Source organism: Uncinocarpus reesii, genomic scaffold (genome assembly GCF_000003515.1).
Source record: "Uncinocarpus reesii 1704 scaffold_1 genomic scaffold, whole genome shotgun sequence".
Lineage (NCBI taxonomy): Eukaryota > Fungi > Ascomycota > Eurotiomycetes > Onygenales > Onygenaceae > Uncinocarpus > Uncinocarpus reesii.
The window spans coordinates 5,780,867-5,801,723 of NW_003052500.1; the positions used below are offsets into that span (position 1 = coordinate 5,780,867).

A 20,857-nucleotide genomic window follows, 5' to 3' on the forward strand; every position below is an offset into this window, starting at 1 on the left:
AAAACCATCCTTTCATGGACGGAAACAAGCACATAGCCCTTATGGCTACATGTGTTTGAATATCAACACACATATCCTCAGAGGGTGGGATTTAACATGTTCACAACAAGGGCCTGGCATGTTGGAGCATGAAGTCTTGAAAAGCCAATGAAAAAATAAGAGCAGCAGTCCTTCGCGAGTCAGCTCTAGAAACACACTGAAGCATTGTTTCACTTGAACTCCAGAAGTCCATTCTACTTGGTATCGGCCTCCAACTGGCAGAGCAACTGCATTGCTTTCTCAGGATCCCGACGCTCGGGGTCGACCTGCAGTAGAGCGTGAATAAGCTGACAAGCCAAAGCCCTATGTTTGGCAGAGTCTTTTAAGAAGGTATTCCATCTTATAAAATTTTCAATTATAGCAACTTGTGCATTGTCATCACCTGCTATGTTGAGTCAGCCAAATTTCCCAGTTAATCTCTGGGCAAAAAGCGACATACCGCAATACTGCTCGATGATACTTTCATCCCCAAATAGATGTTCAAGGTTGAGAGCGTAAGCAATCTAGAGAGAAACAGATTAATAAGTACTATTCAATTCTGAGGGAGCACATATTGGACATGCCACACAACCCAGACTCCAAAGGTCTGCTTTTATATTAGCAGTAACAGTGTTTGGATATTCGCATTTCAGCTCAGGGGCACAATAAGGCTCAGTCCCAAACACTCCGTCCTTCTTGGGTGTATCAAATGCTACAATAGTTAGTATTGTTAAGCCAGCCAGCTCATGCATTGAACAAACCTTTCCCAAACTCTATGATGTCTACCAGGGACAAGTCAGTGCTGTTTGTCTTGAGGGGATTTCGATGGAAGACTATGTATTCTGGTAGATTGGCTGGCCGGGGAGGTGGTGCTCCAGGGACTCCCACAAGCTTGATGTATGATTTGGAGTCCTCCTGGAAGGTCTCTTGCAAGGCTTCAGAAGTGAATGCATCCGGGTGCACTCCAAAGGCAATGTTTGAATGACTGAGATCTACACAGAGTCAGCATATAATAATTTCCCAGCCAAAACAACCACTTACCACCATGGCAGATTCCATGCTTATGGAAGTTGAGCACCTTTGTCAATAAGGGTCTGATGACAGTGGTGATGGAAGGGAGATCAGAAAGTCGCACAAGATACTCTTCGCCATTTTCTGGAAAGGTAGCTCCCAGTGGCAGCAGCCCAAGACACAGGAACTGGTCCTGAGTAGGCTGGTGAGTGTAGAAAAAGGCCAGCTGCAATTTGCCCAGTGTCTTCAGGATTCTCATTTCCACATTATCTCGGGTAATGTGCTCACGCCTCAACACCTTGAGAGCTAAGAACCGGCCTGATTGCCTGCACAAACAAGTCAGCAAAATTGTCATTGCATTTTATCAGAGGGTGTCGTACAATTCCTTGCCCAGCCAGACGGTGGAATAGGATCCCCAGCCTAACTTGCCGATGATCTTGAAGGAGTAGGACTGCGGACTAAACAGATCATCGCCACTCAGCACGTCATCAATCACAATGGGACACAGACCGCCTTCTTCATATTCCCTCAGCATCTCAGACTCGGGGCCATCGGCAAGACTGGTGGTCCAGCCAGGATAATCGTCCCATTTCCGTCTTTTCACAGGGTATTGGACTTGGGCCATGATTTCGGACTAGAGTAAACAGAACACAAACAGGTTGTCCGAAAGACAAGGAGGAAGATGTCCTGAACTCCTGGGCCGGTGTGCTTGTTATGTCTGTGTGTTGCCTATTATTAGCATGCATGATGGGCGCTCAACGGGTTGCCCTGACTAGTCAACTGCTCCGCAAAGGTTCCAGTCGTCGCCCTGTTCTTTTTCACTTGAGGCTATATAATTATAAGCATAAACGTACGTTAGAAGGTCGTTATATAAGAATTTGCAAGGATAGGAAGCTTTACCAGCGACGGTAGTGGCGCTTTGCTCGACTTAGCTGGTTACCTGAGGAGACCATATTTTCATGTTGAAATCAACTGCAAATAATAACGGGAGTCCGGACTTGCTTTGACGTCTTTATAAGCATCCAAAGCTCGAGCTCCACAGCAAACTCAGTGCATTATAGAATCCACATTACGGTCCGTTAAAGGAATTCGACCTTGAACCGAACAGGCCCTAGATTTCAGATCCACTATGCTGAGCCGGCTTGGGTTGCGGCACCGGGCTATTCTCCGTATCTGCGCTCCCTTCCCTTTGAATGCTCAACCCCCTTACCACCCACTGTCGATATCCTTTACTAAGGGCGGAAACGTGAGTGCTCCTAAGGTGGGCGCTTCCTCGAAAATGTCTTTCACCACTGACTTCGAGAATAAAGCTTCCGCTCCCGGTAAAATATACATACTCCTTTCCTGCTATTGCGTGATTCTAACCTTCAATGTTTTCCCAAGAACCTTATCTCCATACTGATGGCCGATGGTTGCATCAAGACAAATTGCAAAGGGCAGCACGGCTCCTCCGCTTCGATTTTGCTCGCCTGTGTGATATTGCTGCCAACGCCTGCAACGCATCCAAAGTTAGTAGCTATGAAAAGAAGGAAGGTGGCTATAACAGGGTATTTGTCCTGACAATGGACACAGGGAGGACTGTTGTTGCGAGAATACCAACTTCAGTCGCGGGACCGTCGCGGCTGACGACTAACTCAGAGGTTGCAACCATCAGCTATTGTAAGTCGGTCCAATCGAACGATTGAACTATTACTATGTTAACATCTGACAGTAAAATCGAAGCTTTCACTTCCCATCCCCAAGATCTTAGCATGGAGCGACGACCCAAATAATCCCGCTGGAATTGAGTACATTATCCAGGAACATGTTGATGGGGCTCAGCTGCACGGGCAGTGGCCCCAGATGACGTCCTCAGAGCATATGCATTGTACAAAGGACCTATCCTTTAAACTTCGAGATATGGCAACTTTGGAATTCCCAGCGTATGGCAATATATATTTTGCTGATGCGCCGATTGATGCCACTTCCAAAATACCTCTAGAGGATGGCTTCTGCATTGGTCCATATTGCAACCCACTTTTTTGGAACTGTGGGGCTGGTGATATGGAAATGTATGGTGTGTCGAGCTCTAACCGGGGTCCATGTATGATTATCCATCCCTCTTGAGGTATATCGATCTAACAATTTCGAGGGAAAACCCTTAGCGAGTATGCATCTGGGCTAATAGATACTGCATATGCCTGTTTACCCGATGATACCATTGCTACTAAAGATACCTGTCCTTTCCGAGGGTCGGTTCAAGATCATATTCGTCTACTGAAAATATGCCAGCAAACCATGCAACAGCTAACTCAAGATGAACGCATTCAAAAAGCTGGATTGCCGACTCTCATACATGCAGATTACAACAAGCGAAACATATACGTGTCCCCTAAAGATACAACCCAGATTACTGGCCTGATTGACTGGCAACTGACATGCATCGAGCCGGCCTTCATATATGCTCACTCTACGCCTGACTTTGCCGCCCTCCCAGATATCAATCCTGCTGAAGAGAACGACCAACCAAACTCTGCCGACGAACAGTGGTTATTGAAAGATCTTGCAATCTGCCACCAGACATATGACGTGATCATGACATACAAAACTCCAAAGTTGCGACCTGCCAGAGAACTCGACTCGTCCCTGTTTAGGCTTTTTCATTACTGCTTCACAACATGGCGAGATGGCATTCCAGCTATTCGCCAGGAACTCATGGATCTCAAAGGCATCTGGGCCGATCTTCAGCTCCCAGGGGATTTTCCGTATTCACCAGATGAAAAAGAAATTGCAGAGCATGCTCAACAGTATGAAGATTTTGAAACCAAGCAGAAGCTAAAAGCATGGCTCAAGATTCAAATGCAAACGACATCTGATGGCTGGGTCCCCAATGAAGTATGGGAAGCTGCCAAAGAAGCAAACAAGGCAGCATATGATGAGTGGATTGAATCAGCTTGCAGCGAGGGAATGACCGTAGAAGAAGCGGATAAGCTTTGGCCTTTTGATTCCCGGTAGCGGTTGGCCAGTGACGGGTATTTGACACTGGAAATGTAGAGTACGTGGTGCCTTTTCTTGTTTAAAACAGCAGCTTTCAGGATGAAATGGAGACAGGAATGAAATACAATAGAAGGCACAAAGCTAAGTGAATACCAAATCGACAACCGTAACCTTCCTAGATGCGAGGAGCGAGGTCGAATGGACATATATATTAGAGTGAGCTACGAGCAAGGAGCAATATAGAGGTATGCTAGATGTGGGAAAAGATATAGTTGTGGATTGATGAATAGAACTCATCATTGGACATTAAAAGGACATCGCCAGTAAGAAAAATATATGTCCAGACAGTGCTGCTAGAATGCAAAGGGTTTAGCATTAACTAGTTATCTTCGATGAATCAGGCATCGACAGTATGTTCCGGAGCGGCACATTAAGACTCAAGCTTGGAAATCCATCATGTTGCTGGCTAAGCCCCAACGTACCTCTTGTTACCCTGGAGCGCTGGCCAGTTGAATCGGCTCTAGTAAGAAGGGAATTATCGGCCCTCGACGTCCCCCTTCATCAAATTAGGCAAACGTTCAAGGATGCAAAATTCCTTGCCACCATGATGATTCAAACGCCGCTATGGGACTTAGCCGGCAAGGCATTCAGTCCAGACAGGCGATTGAAGGGCATCACTGATTCGTTGTTGAAGAAAACGGCGGCCTATTTGAAGATCAAGGCGCACCGCCGCTTTCCACCAAAAGATTGCGATGCTGTCATTATCCAGTTCAAAAATGCAGATGACCTCCAAGGATAGACGGTTTATTGGGTGACGTCGCGGCTATTGTTGGGCAAGAAGGGTGCAGACTATCGGCATCGGGAGCGAAGCGGCACAGTTGACTCGCTAAAACTGCAGCGGTGAGGGGCGTGCATTTGCGGCGTAGTCACCTCTCAGCCTCAGCTCGCTATTCACCCTCTTGAGTGCTTGGGTATAAGAATCCTCTATTTTCCCCCAGGAGCTCTGTCTTCAACGATTGACCAAAGACATTGATAGTGCTAACGAACTCGCTGGCTAAACTTCTTTGCTTAACGACACATCTCATACTTCCAGCATGACCCTCAAGCGCAATATCAGCCAGGGCAAGAAAGTTCGTTTTGCTAAGCCGCCTGCTAAAGCAACTGATACCCCGGCTACGAGCCGACATGAAACAAAGAATGAGCCCCGTGTTTACTTCGCGTTTGGGAGTAATCTTAGCCTGCAGCAAATGGCCGAAAGATGCCCATGGAGCACATTTCTCGGCAGAGGGCGGCTTCAGGGCTATCGTTGGCAAATCAACGAGCGCGGATACGCCAACGTCGTCCCATCGCCGGGGAATGTAGTGGAAGGGCTCTGTTACAACTTGGACGAGCTGGATGAACCGCGCCTAGATAAGAATGAAGGCGTGCCGATAGCGTATGAGAAGCATATGCTTGAGATTGATCTATATTTGCCAGATAACGGCTCAAGGAAACAACATGGAAATGGCAATGGTGAAAAGAAACGACGAGTCAAGGCCTTGGTGTACCTTAGCCCGCGCTATACTCTTGACTCCAACCCTCGAGAGGAGTACGTCGAACGGCTAAGGCGAGGAGCCACAGATGCCCTGGCGCGCGGAGTTTCCAGCCAATACATCAACGATACAATCTTCCCAGTCTTGAAGGGCAAGTCTTCCCGCAAGTCTCGCAACTCTCCATGCAATTCTCCGCGCAACGATCAAACTAAGACGGGGACATCCGCATCATCCAAAGCCCGTGCGAAGGCAGAACCAACCAAGAATCAACAATCTGGACGAGAATGTCGGCCTAAACGACGTACTTCTTCGTCGTCGATAAATCGTACACGGAAACTCAGTTCCAAATTTTGTGAGCCGCATCTGCTATGCAATCCACACCAGGTACTTATGTCGGAGATGATCGATTCTGCAAAGGCGCAGATCCGCGACATGAAACGGATGCACCATGATGCCATGAGTCGCCTATGCTATTGTTCGATATGTCATAGCAAAATAACCCTGCCATGATGAATCATGAATGAACTGAAGATTCCTTTACTAAGTTAGTTGGTTAATGGTTTTATGAGTCCATCAAAGATGAGAAACCAATTAACTTGCCGTCCATGTATGGTCATTGCATGTATTCGAGATTTAATGAGAACAACTCCCTTTGCTTATGATCGTTGTAGTTTGCATCCATTTTGACCCAAAGTTGGAAGAATGTTTTTCCGATCGTAGAATAAAATAGCCCTAACATCCAGAAGTGGAAAGGCGTCGCGGCATCTTGGCGCTGCTAGCGGAATGGACGCTTCCACACAAACCCGCAACCTTTGATTCTCGAGATTCTGAACTTTTGAACTCCCGCCCATTTCTCTCGGTCCGCCAGACAACCAGCCAACGCGTCGACAACACCTCGCAGCATTCGACATGGCCGCTTCTACGTATGGTTTATCTTTCCTTTGCACCATTCTGCTGATTACTCCGTGTGCGCAGGCTCAGCTATAGTCCGTCCTTCTCGCTGGAGATGCTGCTCGATCTTCTTGCTAAGGTCTGAGCAATGCACCAGCTCGATTAATCCAGACGCACACTTCTTCTCCTACGAAATCTACGCTCAAAGTTGAACGTCAGCGGAGCAAATAATAGGAGAACGTGTTTGGGCTTTGAGGTTGAAGGCGCGAGCTTTCTCCTTGAAAATCATTGTTGTTTCTAATCGCACCGTTGACCACACGGAAAAATTTTCCTGTGAGACACAAGGGCGAAAATAGACCAACATCGTCTTCCTGAGCGATTTTAGTTTGGGGCATTGTCAGTTGAGGTATCCGATTCATGAGTTTTTCTCTCTCTGGTTCAACAGTTGTGGTTTCGGGTTTGAACCGGAAAGTGTCTAAACTCATGTAATCAGCTTCACTGATGAAATTCATTCCGTCGAGTTTCTACAAAGCCTTCAGTTTGAGAATGTGGCACTATTAGCTGCAGTTCTTCCACTCGGCGAGACTTTTGTTATTCCTGGGTAGACTATGCTGACCCGCATGCCGAATCTGTAGCTCCGTTCCAACGAAGGACCAGATCCTCGTTCCTGAAACTCTTCTTAAAAAGAGAAAGAGCCAGGAGCAGGCTAGAGCTGCTCGTGCTGCCGAGCTCGAGAAGAGAAAGAAGGTTGGTGGGCATATTTTCTTAGCTGACTATTTCGATTCCACTATGTTTATGATGACAATTACCAACCTCGCGACTAGACCAATGGTCAATGCTGTCGCTTTGTTAACCATCTTTCGGGGCTGACACTATATTCTTGTTCTGTTATTTCACGAAACTTTCACTCGAAAATTTGAATCTGACTTGAATGATAATTTAGGCCAACAAGGAGAAGCGCGGCGTCATCTTCAAGCGCGCCGAATCTTATGTCAAGGAATACCGTGACGCTGAGCGTGAGAAGATCCGTCTCGCTCGTTTGAGCAAACAACAGGGCTCCTTCTATGTCCCTGATGAGCCTAAGCTTGTCTTCGTTGTTCGTATCAAGGGGTAAGCAATTCTGTTGTTGCCGTGTGATGGAAATGCGCTCTTCTAACCCTCTGTCTAGTATCAATAAGATTGCTCCCAAGCCACGCAAGATTCTCCAGCTCCTCCGTCTTCTCCAGATCAACAATGGTGTCTTCGTCCGCCTCACTAAGGCTACCGCTGAGATGCTTACTATCGTCAACCCCTACATCGCCTATGGCTATCCCAACTTGAAGACTGTCCGCGAACTCATCTACAAGCGTGGATACGGCAAGGTCGATAAGCAGCGTGTTGCTCTCACTGACAACCAGATCATCGAAGACAACCTTGGCAAGTACGGCATTGTCTGTATGGAAGATTTGATCCACGAAATTTACACCGTCGGACCCAACTTCAAGCAGGCTAGCAACTTTTTGTGGCCATTCAAGCTTTCCAACCCAACTGGTGGCTTCCGCGCTCGCAAATTCAAGCACTTCATCGAGGGTGGTGACACTGGTAACCGCGAGGAAAACATTAATGCTCTTATTAAACAAATGAACTAGAAAATGTATTCATGTTGAAGGGTTATTTGGTCAAGGATATTCATTGATTTGTCGAGTAGCCGGCGCATGCACGAAATAAAAGAAGTCGTCCTTGTCAATCCGTCTCTTGAAAGTACAGCACATTACTCCGTACCCCTCGTTGCCATCAAGATGGGTTTGTTCACGTAAGGTGTGCCTCTCAGGCCCCCAAAACATCCCTGTTGTCGTTCTTCAATGAAGTGATTCGAATGCCACGAATTCTTAGCGTAGTGAGTAAACCGGGAGTGACACGGATTTTTGTTGCGTTTCGCCGACCGGCCTATGGAGTCTGGACTATTGGACTCTATTAAGGTGGTGTTCAATTCAAAACGCGTGGAAAGCTAGCGCGTTTTGGGTGCAACGCGAATCGCGTCACCACCACCAATTTCCCATTTCTAAATCCCCAACATCTCTCAAATATAGTCCTATCAAACACTTAATTATAATCATTCCTATGCTTTTTCACGTGTATTCAGTGCCATAGCTGATTATATGTCATAAGATAATCGAACCTATCGTTCACAATGGCAGCTGCACGCGCAAAGTTGGCTGAACTGCGTGCTCTACGTGCATCGGGCAAAAAGCGACTCGCAACCTATGAAGTTGAAGAAGAAGGTGACATTTACGAAGAAGTCGACGAGGAGGGATACAAGAAGGTTGTTAGGCAACGGCTCGACCGCGACGACTTTGTCGTTGACGATAATGGCGAGGGTTACGCGGACGACGGCCGTGAAGAATGGGACACACGGCAAGCGGACAGCGGGAGCGAGAGCGATGAACCGGCCTTGAGAGGCAAGGCGGCTAAACGCAAGCGAGAAGAGGACAAACATCGAAAAGAGAAGATAAACAATGGAATCAACAAATATTTCAGCAACGCTTTTGCTGCCCCGAATGCTACAAAACCAAAGGTTTGTCGCGTCTATTCGGTTTGAAGGAGGGCCACAACGTACTGACAGGACACAGCGCAATGCCACCGCTGAAGATGAAGCGTTTATGGCAGGTCTACTAGAAGAAATGGATACGAATGTTGCGTCGTCTCGCCTACCCGTCAAAAAGCCCGTGAAATCGGAGACTCGACGGAAAGTCCGCATTATCTCACCTCCTCGGTCTCAGGAATCCACTCCGATAAAGCCGAAGGAACAAAAGACCGTCATCCCCGCCAAAATTGATACGGAGCCGAAATCTGATATCGATTTCGATGACGATGCGGGATACCTTCCCATGGGCGGTGACGACGATGGGCCCATGAGTGATCCTTTGCCATCCTCCCCGGTCGCAAAAGCAGTGGAACGGAGAAAGGCCTCATCCGTGAAACAGGAGGATGAAAGCATGGACGATATGGATGACGAGGAGTTTATGACTGTTGCCGAAGCAACCGGACACAACGAAGCCAATGCAGCCAGAGTCAATATGACTGGAAAACGACCTCCTCCCCAACCAAAAGTGAAAGATACTGCTTATCCCTCCCCTACCTCGTCGTCTCCTGTAAGGGCCAATTCAGATGCAATAGATCCTTCGTCATGGACGGATGTAACGAAGAGACTCAACGTCTTGAGTAGCCCGCCTCAAGAGACCCACGCTTTTGGCAAGCTACGAGCTGAAGACGCTGTAGAGGCGGATGGAAGCTTACGCTTGTTTTGGTTTGATTATACCGAAGTTAACGGGGCCCTCTGCCTATTTGGTAAAGTCAAAAACAAAAGAACTGGCAAATATGTCAGCGCTTTTGTCAAGGTCGACAATATCTTACGGAAGCTATACTTTCTGCCCCGTAAGCACGACGGGCAGAATACAGATGAAGAAGCTGATATTGAGAACGTCTATCAAGAAGTTGACCGGCTTATGACCAAGCTGAGAGTTGGCACGCATAAAATCAAACCCTGCGAAAGAAAGTATGCTTTCGAGCTCCCGGATATTCCCAAGGAAGCGAAATATCTCAAGCTTATGTACTCTTACGCAAAACCAGCATTGCCGATTGACGTTCAAGGCGAGACGTTCTCCCATGTTTTCGGTACAAATACTTCTCTTTTTGAGCAATTCGTGCTCTGGAAGAACATCATGGGCCCCTGTTGGCTTAAAATCGAAGACGCAGATTTTACAGCTATCAATGGTGCCTCTTGGTGTAAACTTGAATGTCAGGTTTCGGACCCGGAGCTCATATCTTCGATTTCAGATTCCGAAAATTTGGACCACCCTACATTCACGTTGATGAGTCTGGCGCTACGTACGCAGCTCAACGTTAAAGAGAACAAGCAAGAGATTTTGGTTGCGAGTGCGAGGGTTTACGAGAATGTTTCTTTGACGGACACTACGCCCCCTGAAAAGCTTCCATGCAAGACGTTCACGGTTATGAGACCGTCAGGTTCTACATATCCTATTGGATTTGAGGCTGAAACCCGAAAACACCGTGGCACATTTATGCTAGAAAAGAGCGAACAGTTTCTCCTGAGCAAATTCTTGGCTTTATTCGAAAAAATGGATCCTGATGTCGTGATGGGCCACCAGCTTCAAGAAGTAGACTTGACAATCCTGATAAACAGACTAAAGGAAAAGAAAACCCCGGGCTGGCACCGAATTGGCCGAATGAAAAGAAGCGAATGGCCGAAGAATTTTCGAGGAGCAGGTTTCTTTGGGGAAAGACAGTTGGTAGCTGGACGCCTTATATGCGATGTCGGAAATGACATGGGAAAGGTGAGTTTACTCTAGATTTTTCACTAGAGTCACCACTAATGACTTGCCTAGTCGTTGATGACGAAGTGTCAATCGTGGAGTCTCACAGAAATGTGTCAATTATACCTCGGAGACGACAACCTACGGCGAGAAATTGACAATGAATCTGCACTCAAAACTTGGGCTGTCACCAAGGAAGGGTTGATGAATTATGTTAGCCACTGCGAAGCTGATACCTATTTCATTGCTGCGCTCGTCTTGAAGCTTCAGATGCTTCCCCTGACCAAGGTTCTTACCAATCTCGCTGGCAATTCATGGGCCAGGACTCTTACCGGCACAAGAGCTGAACGGAATGAATACATTCTGTTACATGAATTTTATCGAAATAAGTACATTTGTCCGGACAAATACTCTGGGAAGTCACAGCCGAAGATGGAAGAGCATGAAGGTGATGACGACGGAGCTGACAAAAAGAAGAAAGACAAATACAAGGGCGGCCTTGTCTTTGAACCAGAGAAGGGTTTGTACGACAAATACGTACTTGTCATGGACTTTAACAGTTTGTACCCAAGTATTATTCAAGAGTACAACATTTGTTTCACTACGGTGAATCGAGAGCTAGTAGTAAGTAAAGCATTCTCACCACTTGAATACGTCGCTAACGACTGCTTTAGTCTGAAAATGAAAATGAGGAGAAGGTTCCTCGCGTCCCAACTGATCAGGCTCAGGGTATATTACCGCGATTGATCTCTACACTTGTCAGTCGAAGAAGGGAGGTGAAAAAATTAATGAAAAATAAACGTGCAACTCCCGAGGAGCTAGCTCTATGGGATACGAAACAATTAGCGCTGAAGCTCACTGCTAATTCCATGTACGGGTGCCTAGGATATACACAGTCTAGGTTCTATGCTCGACCGCTTGCTATGCTCACAACCTTCAAAGGTCGTGAGATTCTGTTGAATACCAAAGAACTGGCTGAAAAGAATCAACTTCGCGTTATTTACGGTGACACTGACTCCGTCATGATCAACACCAACGCGGATAATGTCGAAGAAGCTCTAAAAGTTGGTAGAGACTTCAAGAGACTTGTTAACGACAGCTACAAATTGCTTGAGATCGATATTGACAATGTTTTTCGTCGGTTATTGTTACATGCGAAGAAGAAGTATGCTGCAATCAATATGACGGAGGTGGACGGTAAATACGTTGATCACCTTGAAGTTAAAGGTTTAGATATGAAGAGAAGAGAATACTGCGCCCTGTCTAAAGAGGTTTCTTCAAAACTCCTTACCGAAATCCTTTCTGGGGAAGATACCGAAGTGGTTCTGGGCAAAGTTTACGACTACCTGAGAGACCTCGCCCAGAAAATGAAGGAATTCACAATTCCGGTGCAGAAATACGTGATTTTCACGGTAAGAATTTTTGACCTATCTTTTAAGACGTTACAGGTTACTAATATATCTTTCAGAAACTGTCGAAGCGACCGGATGAATATCCCAATAAGGAGACTATGCCTCCTGCTCAGGTAGCTCTACGAGAATTAGCTAGAGGAAAAACCATTCGCCCAAACGACGTTATCTCCTATATTGTAACCTCGGGAGACACCGAAACCGCGTCGTTACCCCCAGCCAAGCGCTCTTATACGCTACAGGATGTTATGAAACAAGACTCCGGGTTGAAGCCAGATATAGAATTCTACCTCCTCAAACAAATATTCCCTCCCATCGAACGTCTCTGTGCTCCGATTCCTGGCACAGACGCTGTCCAACTAGCCGAATGCTTAGGTTTGGATGTTAAGAAGTATCAAATCAACACTTCCAGCACCCACAACCAGCAAAGCCTAGAATTATGCCCTCTTGAATCTCAAATCCCTGATGCACTCCGCTTCGAAAAAGCTGCTCGATTCACACTTCGCTGCCGCACTTGTCGTGAACGGACGATCTTTGAAGGCCTTAGCGTTTCATCGAACGCGTGTACTCCAAACGGCCTTGTGTGTCCAAATACAAACTGCAAAAAACCGTTTTCTGTTATCTCCATTGTGGCACAGCTTGAGAATCAAATTCGGGCCCAGACAACCAAGTACTACGAAGGCTGGCTTGTCTGTGACGATCCTGCGTGTCACAATAGAACTAGGCAGATGAGTGTCTATGGTCACCGCTGTTTAGGGCCCCGAGGACGAGCTGAAGGCTGCCTAGGTCGTATGTCCTATGAATATACAGAGAAGCAGCTATATAACCAAATGTTATACTTTTCGTCATTGTGGGATGTGGATAAAGTAAAGGCCATCGCTGAGAAGGAAGCCGCCGGTGAAACAAAAGACAAACTATTGGCACTTGCGGAGTGGAATCGTGCGAGGTTTGGGACAATCAGAGGCGTTGTTGACGGGTATCTGAAGAAATGTGGACGACAATGGGTTGAGATGGATGTTATTTTTGGGTTTGCTATGAAGTAATTTGGCGTATTGGGTATTGGTACCACATATATTTCAATGATAACGATCTTTTGGTGAATTTTATCCTGGACTGGATTCCTTGTTACTGGCATGTATGTTACCTTGAGACTGTGAATGGCTGAATAGGTAAGTCCTCTCCCTCGATATACACTATAAAATCAGGGGACCAACTATGTTGACCACGTTATAGGGTATTTTGATATATATGGACATTGCTGACAAGGCTTGAACCTATTCCATGTTATAAGACACTGACATCCTGTCACACTACAAGCTCATGAAATATAGTGATAGAGGAATAACATTAAAGCTCATTCAAGCCAGACAAAACCGTACGGAAGACCTATACGAGATTCCGATGTGCTCTTTACTATACTTGCAAAACGCGCCGAGGATATCGCCGCCAATCTACATGGACAACAATCAAAATCGAGCCTTCAATTTGAGCAGAGCAAGCTTGTTAGCTCTGCCAAATGAACTTCTACTCCTTGTGGCTGAAATGATAGAATCGGTCGGGGATGTTGCAAGACTTGTTCGGAGCTGCCAACGTCTATATCGTGTATTGAACTGGGTTTTATATCATAGCCCGGGATTTGCGGATGATGCCTTGGACTGGGCAATTAGCCATTCCAGAGCAGATACTGCCCGCCTCGCGTTAGAGGCCGGGGCAGATGTTCATAAAATATATGAACCGGAGCTGCGGGATAAAAGAACATTGCTATATAAAGCGGTGCTACAGAGGCCCTGGCTTAACCAGAAATCCGGGCCGAGAGGGAAAAATCTTTTGAAACGGGGGCCGAACCCAAGTCATAGACTACAAGAACATTTTCGAGTCATGTAGCTCCTAATCGATTATGGCGTTGATATTAACGCCACTCGGTCTGCGTTAAAAGAAGCTCTCTGGCGTGGTGATGAAGGCTCGATCAAGGTATTACTGGACAATGGTGCCACGATTCCGGACAGCGCGATGGTCCTCGCTGCTCGTCGTTGCAGAGCAGGCTCGATCAGATTACTAGCTCTAAAGGGAGCAGACATCGATGACGCACCATCTGGGCAGACGGCGTTGTTTATAGCAGCCGAGAATGGAAATTGTAGCGGAGCTTGTGCTCTCATTCAAGCCGGAGCCAATGTTCGAGTCGGTGGGACTAATGGCTGGACGCCACTTCACGCAGTTGCGCATAGTTCAGCGAAACGAAAGAAAAGCCTCCATGTTATAGCGAAGATGCTCATTGAAAAAGGCGCCGAGGTTGACGCGCTGACGGACTCCGCGGAAACACCGTTATATTTAGCAATTGCGCAGCAACATGAGCAGGTTGTGAAAACACTGTTGGATGCGGGCGCCAACCCCAATTTTAGGCAACCTGATGGCCAGACAGCCATGCACATCCTTGCATCAAAGCCAAATGAGGAAATAAGGAAGATGCTCGTGAAGAGGCGAGCCGAATTTTCGTTGGCCGATGCCAATGGGATAACGCCCCTGCATATTGCAAGTCACGGCATGAAGCCTTATGTGAAAATTAATTATTGCAATAGAGCCGTGTATTGCGAGGATAAGCCGGAAGACTGCGAAATAGAAGCGGCCCGACAAGACTTGATATATTGGTTGCTCGACAATGGCGCGGATGCCGACGCACAAGATTCCTACGGACGAACTCCAGTCCATCTTGCAGTGCTGAAGGAAGATAGGCGCATGCTTGCCGTCTTGATTAGAAGCGGCACAAACTGCAATATCCTGGATAACGATGGAAATGCACCTTTGCATGTCGCCGTTAAAGAGAGGCTACCGCATATACTGGATCAACTTCTTGAAAACGGCGCAGACGGTGAGGTCAGAGATTCCAGCGGGAACACGCCGTTGCATGTTGCAGATTGGAGTCAAGAAATTGATACTTTACTTCAATGGGGCGTCGATATTAATGCAAAGGATTCTCATGGCAGAACACGACTGCATCTTGCATTGTCGTCCGGGGCAGTCAATGAAGATATTGTGAAAATGCTTCTTGAGTCTGGAGCTCTCACTGATATTGAGGATAACGAAGGCCAAACTCCAGAAGGGCTGGCGCTGTTGACTGGAAATCGGGCCCTGATAAAACGGTTTCGAGGCGATATGAGTGACACATCCGATGAGAGCAGTTTGTGTCCAGTTACGGCTAGCCAAGCAGTTGAAGACACAGGTATGGAGTTCTGAACAATGGTGTTTCACTCTGGATATCTTAATGTAGTGAACATGTGGGTATAGATTTTATCAGACATATTCTTAGGGTAAATCCAACTCATTTCAAGCGTCTTTAGAATCCCTCCTGGACTCAGGTGCAAAAAGGAACATTCATATGTAGTGTCTAGCATGTTACCCCTTTTTGTAGCAGCGAATGAATCTGATAGCTCTTAGAATCGCCAGGGTGCTCAAGAAGAACAGCTTTCTCCGCATACTGTAAACTAAGACCCGTAGAATCAGCAGGATAATTACCATTCTGGTACATAGACATACTAAGTGACATCGTGCCTTGTGTAGGCAAAGTGCTAGAGGAAGGGAATATCGTGCAAAAGTTAAGCCGGGAGTTGACTTCTGTGTGGGGCCTGGCTTCGAATTCCCAACCTCGACGTCAAACTGTCCACAGAACCGTGCTTTATATTCAGACAGCAGTCGGCAAATTCGCGACAGAGATAGATCTTTAGGATGGCGAAACTCGGGCGCGTTCTTGTGATTGCGGGTTCTGATAGCTCTGGCGGGGCGTGCGTACCTTGTTATCAATTTAAGATCAACCAGGGCAATCCTCGATTGACGTTATTCTGATAGGGGACTCGAGGCGGATCAAAGGGTGCTTGCTGCGCATAGATGCTATGCCTTGACAGCCACGACGGCTTTGACGGCCCAAAATACCTTGGGAGTTCAAGATATCCATGTTGTTCCAACCGAGTTCGTGCGCAAGCAGATCAACGCCGGATTAGAAGATGTTGGAGCAGATGTTGTAAAGATTGGTGAGTGAATTTTTCTTTCCCTATACGCAAAGGCGATATCCGCTTAGCTCACAGTCATTGCTAATATTGGTGAAAGGTATGTTGGCGTCGACGGAAACGGTCGCAATGGTATCCGACACCTTGCGCCAGCACAATGTGCCTGCGGTCGTTCTGGATCCTGTATTTGTGGCCCCCGGTTACCCTGTTTGACCAAGGGCTTTATTCTAACTTTTCTTTGTGAAGGTTATGATATCTACTAGTGGCTCCCAGCTTCTCCCGTCCGAAGCAGTGAGCGCACTCCGCACAAAGCTACTACCCATCACTACAATTTTGACGCCTAATATTCTGGAGGGAGCGTTGCTTCTTCGCAATTCCGGTGTCGACATAAAGGACCCTGGAAGTCTTGATGATGCAATTCAGTTGGCCAAGCAGTTGCATGAGTTAGGCCCAAAGTACGTCCTTCTCAAGGGTGGACACCTGCCTCTGACGGCAGCTCGTCAAAAGTCGGAAAATATCGAGGATGCATCCCTCGTAGTCGATGTCTTATACAACGGGAACTCCACAACGTTGGTTGAGACTGAATTTTCTCGGTCCAAAAACACCCATGGCACCGGTTGCTCTCTCGCGTCTGCGATTGCTGCCAATCTTGCAAATGGCATGGAAACCGTACGGGCTGTTAGGGAGGCTTGTCGGTTTGTCGAGGCGGGCATCAAAACAAGTTTCGACCTGGGCAGGGGACATGGGCCTATCAACCATTTTCATTCGGTTTATTCCCTGCCCTTTGCACCGTATGCACTAATACAATAGATTCTTTATGGTTTCTTGAGGCTGACAAAAATCAGGGGCCACTTCCTCGATTACGTTCTAGAGCGGCCTGACGTCCAACCGTTATGGAATGCCTTTACGAAACATGAGTTCGTGGCTCGGCTGGCTGATGCTACCCTTCCGATTGAAAAGTTCAAATACTATCTGATACAAGATTATCTTTATCTTGTAAGTAATTTGCTGAAGTGCCCTCTGAAAGTTTGGTGGATTAACCGTGAAACCAAGGTCCATTTTGCACGGAGTAATGCACTGGCAGCTTATAAAAATAAGACCATGGAGGGCATCGCCGCAGTGAGAATTCTCCTCCCAACCATCAGCCTCAAGCTACGGCCTCTGACGAAATAATATATAGTCTTCCAAAATCGTTCTTCACATTGAGCGCGAAATGGCCCTGCATCTAGATTATTGCGCGTCATTCGGCCTACCTAAAGCGGAAATTGAATGCTATCGAGAGAGCCAAGGTATGTATGAATGCCTATCGTCCAAGGGTCCGGGCTAACCAATCATGCTTTGCTACAAAAGCGTGTACTGCCTATAGCAGATACATCCTTGATGTAGGTCAGTCGGAGGACTGGCTTGCGCTACAAGTCGCTCTCTCACCCTGTCTCATTGGATATGGCGCTATCGCCAAACGCTTGCACTGCGACGAAAAGAGCGTTCGCACCAGCAACAAATACTGGAAGTGGATCGAAAATTATGTCGCAGAAGACTACTCTGAGGCTGTAAGACTGGGCTCGCGTAAGTAGCGATAAAACCTCGAGATCAAATAGCACCTCTAACGATCGACCAGAGCTGCTTGAAACCCACATGAGGCACGTGTCCCGAACCCGCATGGAAGAACTGGTACAGATTTTCAAAAGAGCCACGGAGTTGGAGATTGGTTTTTGGGAGATGGGACTGACGGCAGAGTAAAGCGTCGTTCGTTCGTCGTAGAGAAAACATATGGCTTGGATATTACTAAGCGTGGCAAGATGGCTATTCCGTATTGGGCTAGCGTGTTACAGGGTGGCGCTAAGCCGTTTCCTGAAGTTTTCTTTACCGCCTTCCTGTTTTAAGTTTTCCTCCCTTGCCCGAACATTCTTAAATCAACAACTTTTCTTCCTTTCTCTCCCTTCCATCAACACCTCAACACGTTCTCTCTTTCGTACTTGATTTCATTTTCTCTACTTCTTATCATCCTTGTACACGTAATAGAGTCCATCTCTTTTGTTTATCGAGATCATTCCCGTCGCTTTGCTCAACACCCCACAAAAGTTCAAGAAAATGTCTTATGGAGGCGGTTATTCCTCGTCTCGCGAGCAGTACGGCCATCATTCTGGCGGAAGGTGAGTTCATTTCGCGTGATCATTCGCGCGCTGGTACAGAGCTGTATCCAGAAAGACATCCTGTCTCTCCCTTAACTTATACTGACGACGACAATAGCAGTTACAGAGGCGGTGGCCGCGGTGGGCATGGTGGAGGTAGCAATGGATATTCTAACGGCCACTCCAACAGTTATGGATCGTATGGTAATAACTCGTATGGCAACGGAGGCGGATCCTTTGGAGGCGGCCATGCAGGTGGCCATGGTGACAAGATGACCAATCTCGGGTCAGGCCTGAAGCAACAAGAATGGGGTAAGTGTCGGTTATTTGATTGCATTCATGTTTATATCTAACGGCTTGTTTCCAGATCTCAGCTCCTTGCCCAAATTCGAGAAGCATTTTTACAAGGAAAACCCCATCGTGACCAATCGCTCTACACAAGAAGTGGACGCGTTTCGGAAAACACACGAAATGACCGTCTATGGCAAAAATGTTCCCCGTCCCGTTGAAAGCTTCGATGAGGCTGGCTTCCCACAATACGTCATCTCTGAAGTGAAGGCTCAAGGATTTGCGAAGCCGACACCCATCCAGTCGCAGGGCTGGCCTATGGCTTTATCTGGTCGCGACGTCGTTGGTATTGCCGAGACCGGTTCAGGTAAAACATTAACATATTGCTTGCCCGCAATTGTTCATATCAATGCGCAGCCACTTCTCGCGCCTGGCGATGGACCCATTGTGCTTGTTTTGGCACCGACTCGTGAGTTGGCTGTTCAAATCCAGACCGAAATCACAAAATTCGGAAAGTCGTCACGTATTCGAAACACGTGTGTCTACGGCGGTGTACCCAGAGGACCCCAGATCCGTGATCTTGCTCGTGGCGTCGAAGTCTGCATTGCCACTCCCGGCCGTCTGATCGATATGCTTGAGGCTGGCAAAACAAATCTTCGCCGTGTTACTTATCTTGTTCTCGATGAGGCAGATCGTATGCTTGACATGGGATTTGAGCCTCAAATTCGAAAAATCATTGGACAGATTCGCCCCGATCGACAAACCTGCATGTGGTCGGCTACCTGGCCCAAGGAAGTGCGACAACTTGCCCATGACTTCCTCCATGACTATATCCAAGTATACATCGGATCGCAGGATTTGTCCGCTAACCATAGGATCACGCAAATCGTTGAAATCGTTTCAGATTTCGAGAAACGCGATCGGATGATTCAACATATGGAACGCATCATGGATGACAAGAAATCGAAAATCCTCATTTTCACAGGAACAAAGCGTGTAGCAGATGAAATCACTCGATTCCTCCGCCAAGACGGATGGCCAGCACTGTGTAAGTTGAAAAGGATCTTTGCTTTAGACTTGAATCGTTTTACTGACTGGTTGTATATAGCTATCCACGGTGACAAGCAGCAAAACGAACGTGACTGGGTTCTAAATGAATTCAAAACTGGCAAAAGCCCCATCATGGTAGCCACTGATGTGGCCTCCCGTGGTATTGGTATGATCAACTTGAAGTCCCCCCCTTTCCCAACCCCTTCATCATTACCCCTCACCCATATTGATGTCGTGTGATCATGACCGAATGCTTTGCTCTCTTGATAACATGTTGGGTAAACATGTTTTCTTTCAATGTCTCAGGGTCTCTGGTTGGTTCTCGCCCAGATGTGAACCATGGACTTGCGGTGCAGCCTAGCATACCGTGCTTCTAATTGTGCCTCTCTACATCATACGCATTGTCGACCGTAGAGGGGCCAGAGTTCTACATTGAGCTTACAGACTGCATTTTCAAGGTTTTGCCTGCACCAGGTTCAAGTGCCAGCCCATGGACTCTAAAACAGTGAATGATGCTGAAATTAGTCCGAGAGAGTAGCGCATAAGTCCACACGACTGAGAAAGGGCTCCAGTCGTATTATGATAAAATCTGGCTCTATGTTTGCTAACCACCAAGCTATATGAAGATGTGCGCGACATTACTCATGTCTTGAATTATGACTATCCGAACAACTCGGAAGATTATGTTCATCGGATTGGTCGTACTGGCCGTGCCGGTGCCAATGGAACGGCCATTACGCTCTTCACCACTGACAGTACGTTCATTCTCGTTTCATTGAAATACTAAGAAGTACTAACAGTTGCAATAGATGCTAAGCAGGCTCGTGATTTGGTTAATATTCTCACTGAGTCCAAGCAGCAGATTGATCCTCGCCTCGCCGAAATGGCCCGCTTTGGCGGCGGCGGCGGTGGAGGTGGCCGCTGGGGCGGTCGTGGGCGCGGTCGCGGAGGCTTCACTGCGTCTAATGCCGCTCCTCTTGGCCACAATCGCCGCTGGTAAAAAAAAACAAACATAAATCCATATCGACTTCTCGATATTTTTCGCTATCCTCAACAAGTAATCCACATCCGAGTTCTATTCCCTTGATACTTATAGACTGTCACGGCTCGACACGGCGTTTCAATTTCCTAGATTATGTTTCGCGTTTCGGCATTATCACGCATCTGGATATTTTTTATCCTCTAGAGGAACTAACACCGGTAGAGCCCGATCTGTTAATACTTTCGAACATGCCCACC

General features: G+C 47.1%; 6 protein-coding genes across 6 annotated transcripts; 5 read left to right on the top strand and 1 right to left on the bottom strand.

Moving 5' to 3' along the window:
* Nucleotides 1–233: 233 nt before the first annotated feature.
* Nucleotides 234–1,654, bottom strand: UREG_02206 (uncharacterized protein; the record flags this gene model as incomplete). The annotated part of the gene is made up of 6 exons (XM_002542644.1): nucleotides 234–421; nucleotides 479–542; nucleotides 705–730; nucleotides 780–1,010; nucleotides 1,060–1,355; nucleotides 1,410–1,654. The coding sequence occupies 6 exons, from the start codon at nucleotides 1,652–1,654 to the stop codon at nucleotides 234–236; spliced, it is 1,050 nt and encodes a 349-aa protein (XP_002542690.1).
* Nucleotides 1,655–2,591: 937 nt separating this feature from the next.
* UREG_02207 (uncharacterized protein) lies at nucleotides 2,592–4,023 on the top strand (the record flags this gene model as incomplete). Its single annotated transcript, XM_002542645.1, has 3 exons — nucleotides 2,592–2,688; nucleotides 2,741–3,085; nucleotides 3,326–4,023. 3 exons carry the CDS (start codon nucleotides 2,592–2,594, stop codon nucleotides 4,021–4,023), a joined length of 1,140 nt encoding a protein of 379 aa, XP_002542691.1.
* Nucleotides 4,024–5,099: 1,076 nt separating this feature from the next.
* Nucleotides 5,100–6,047, top strand: UREG_02208 (uncharacterized protein; the record flags this gene model as incomplete). Its single annotated transcript, XM_002542646.1, has 1 exon — nucleotides 5,100–6,047. One exon carries the CDS (start codon nucleotides 5,100–5,102, stop codon nucleotides 6,045–6,047), a length of 948 nt encoding a protein of 315 aa, XP_002542692.1.
* A 798-nt stretch (nucleotides 6,048–6,845) lies between these two features.
* UREG_02209 (60S ribosomal protein L7) lies at nucleotides 6,846–8,056 on the top strand (the record flags this gene model as incomplete). The annotated part of the gene is made up of 4 exons (XM_002542647.1): nucleotides 6,846–6,913; nucleotides 7,064–7,175; nucleotides 7,372–7,538; nucleotides 7,597–8,056. 4 exons carry the CDS (start codon nucleotides 6,846–6,848, stop codon nucleotides 8,054–8,056), a joined length of 807 nt encoding a protein of 268 aa, XP_002542693.1.
* A 542-nt stretch (nucleotides 8,057–8,598) lies between these two features.
* On the top strand, nucleotides 8,599–13,193 carry UREG_02210 (uncharacterized protein; the record flags this gene model as incomplete). The annotated part of the gene is made up of 5 exons (XM_002542648.1): nucleotides 8,599–8,982; nucleotides 9,038–10,762; nucleotides 10,814–11,365; nucleotides 11,416–12,153; nucleotides 12,210–13,193. 5 exons carry the CDS (start codon nucleotides 8,599–8,601, stop codon nucleotides 13,191–13,193), a joined length of 4,383 nt encoding a protein of 1,460 aa, XP_002542694.1.
* A 967-nt stretch (nucleotides 13,194–14,160) lies between these two features.
* On the top strand, nucleotides 14,161–20,618 carry UREG_02211 (ATP-dependent RNA helicase p62; the record flags this gene model as incomplete). The annotated part of the gene is made up of 14 exons (XM_002542649.1): nucleotides 14,161–15,367; nucleotides 16,047–16,172; nucleotides 16,227–16,248; nucleotides 16,412–16,817; nucleotides 16,959–17,144; nucleotides 17,329–17,437; nucleotides 17,535–17,714; nucleotides 17,767–17,819; nucleotides 18,171–18,301; nucleotides 18,399–18,592; nucleotides 18,648–19,616; nucleotides 19,677–19,784; nucleotides 20,245–20,373; nucleotides 20,428–20,618. The coding sequence occupies 14 exons, from the start codon at nucleotides 14,161–14,163 to the stop codon at nucleotides 20,616–20,618; spliced, it is 4,011 nt and encodes a 1,336-aa protein (XP_002542695.1).
* Nucleotides 20,619–20,857: the final 239 nt, after the last annotated feature.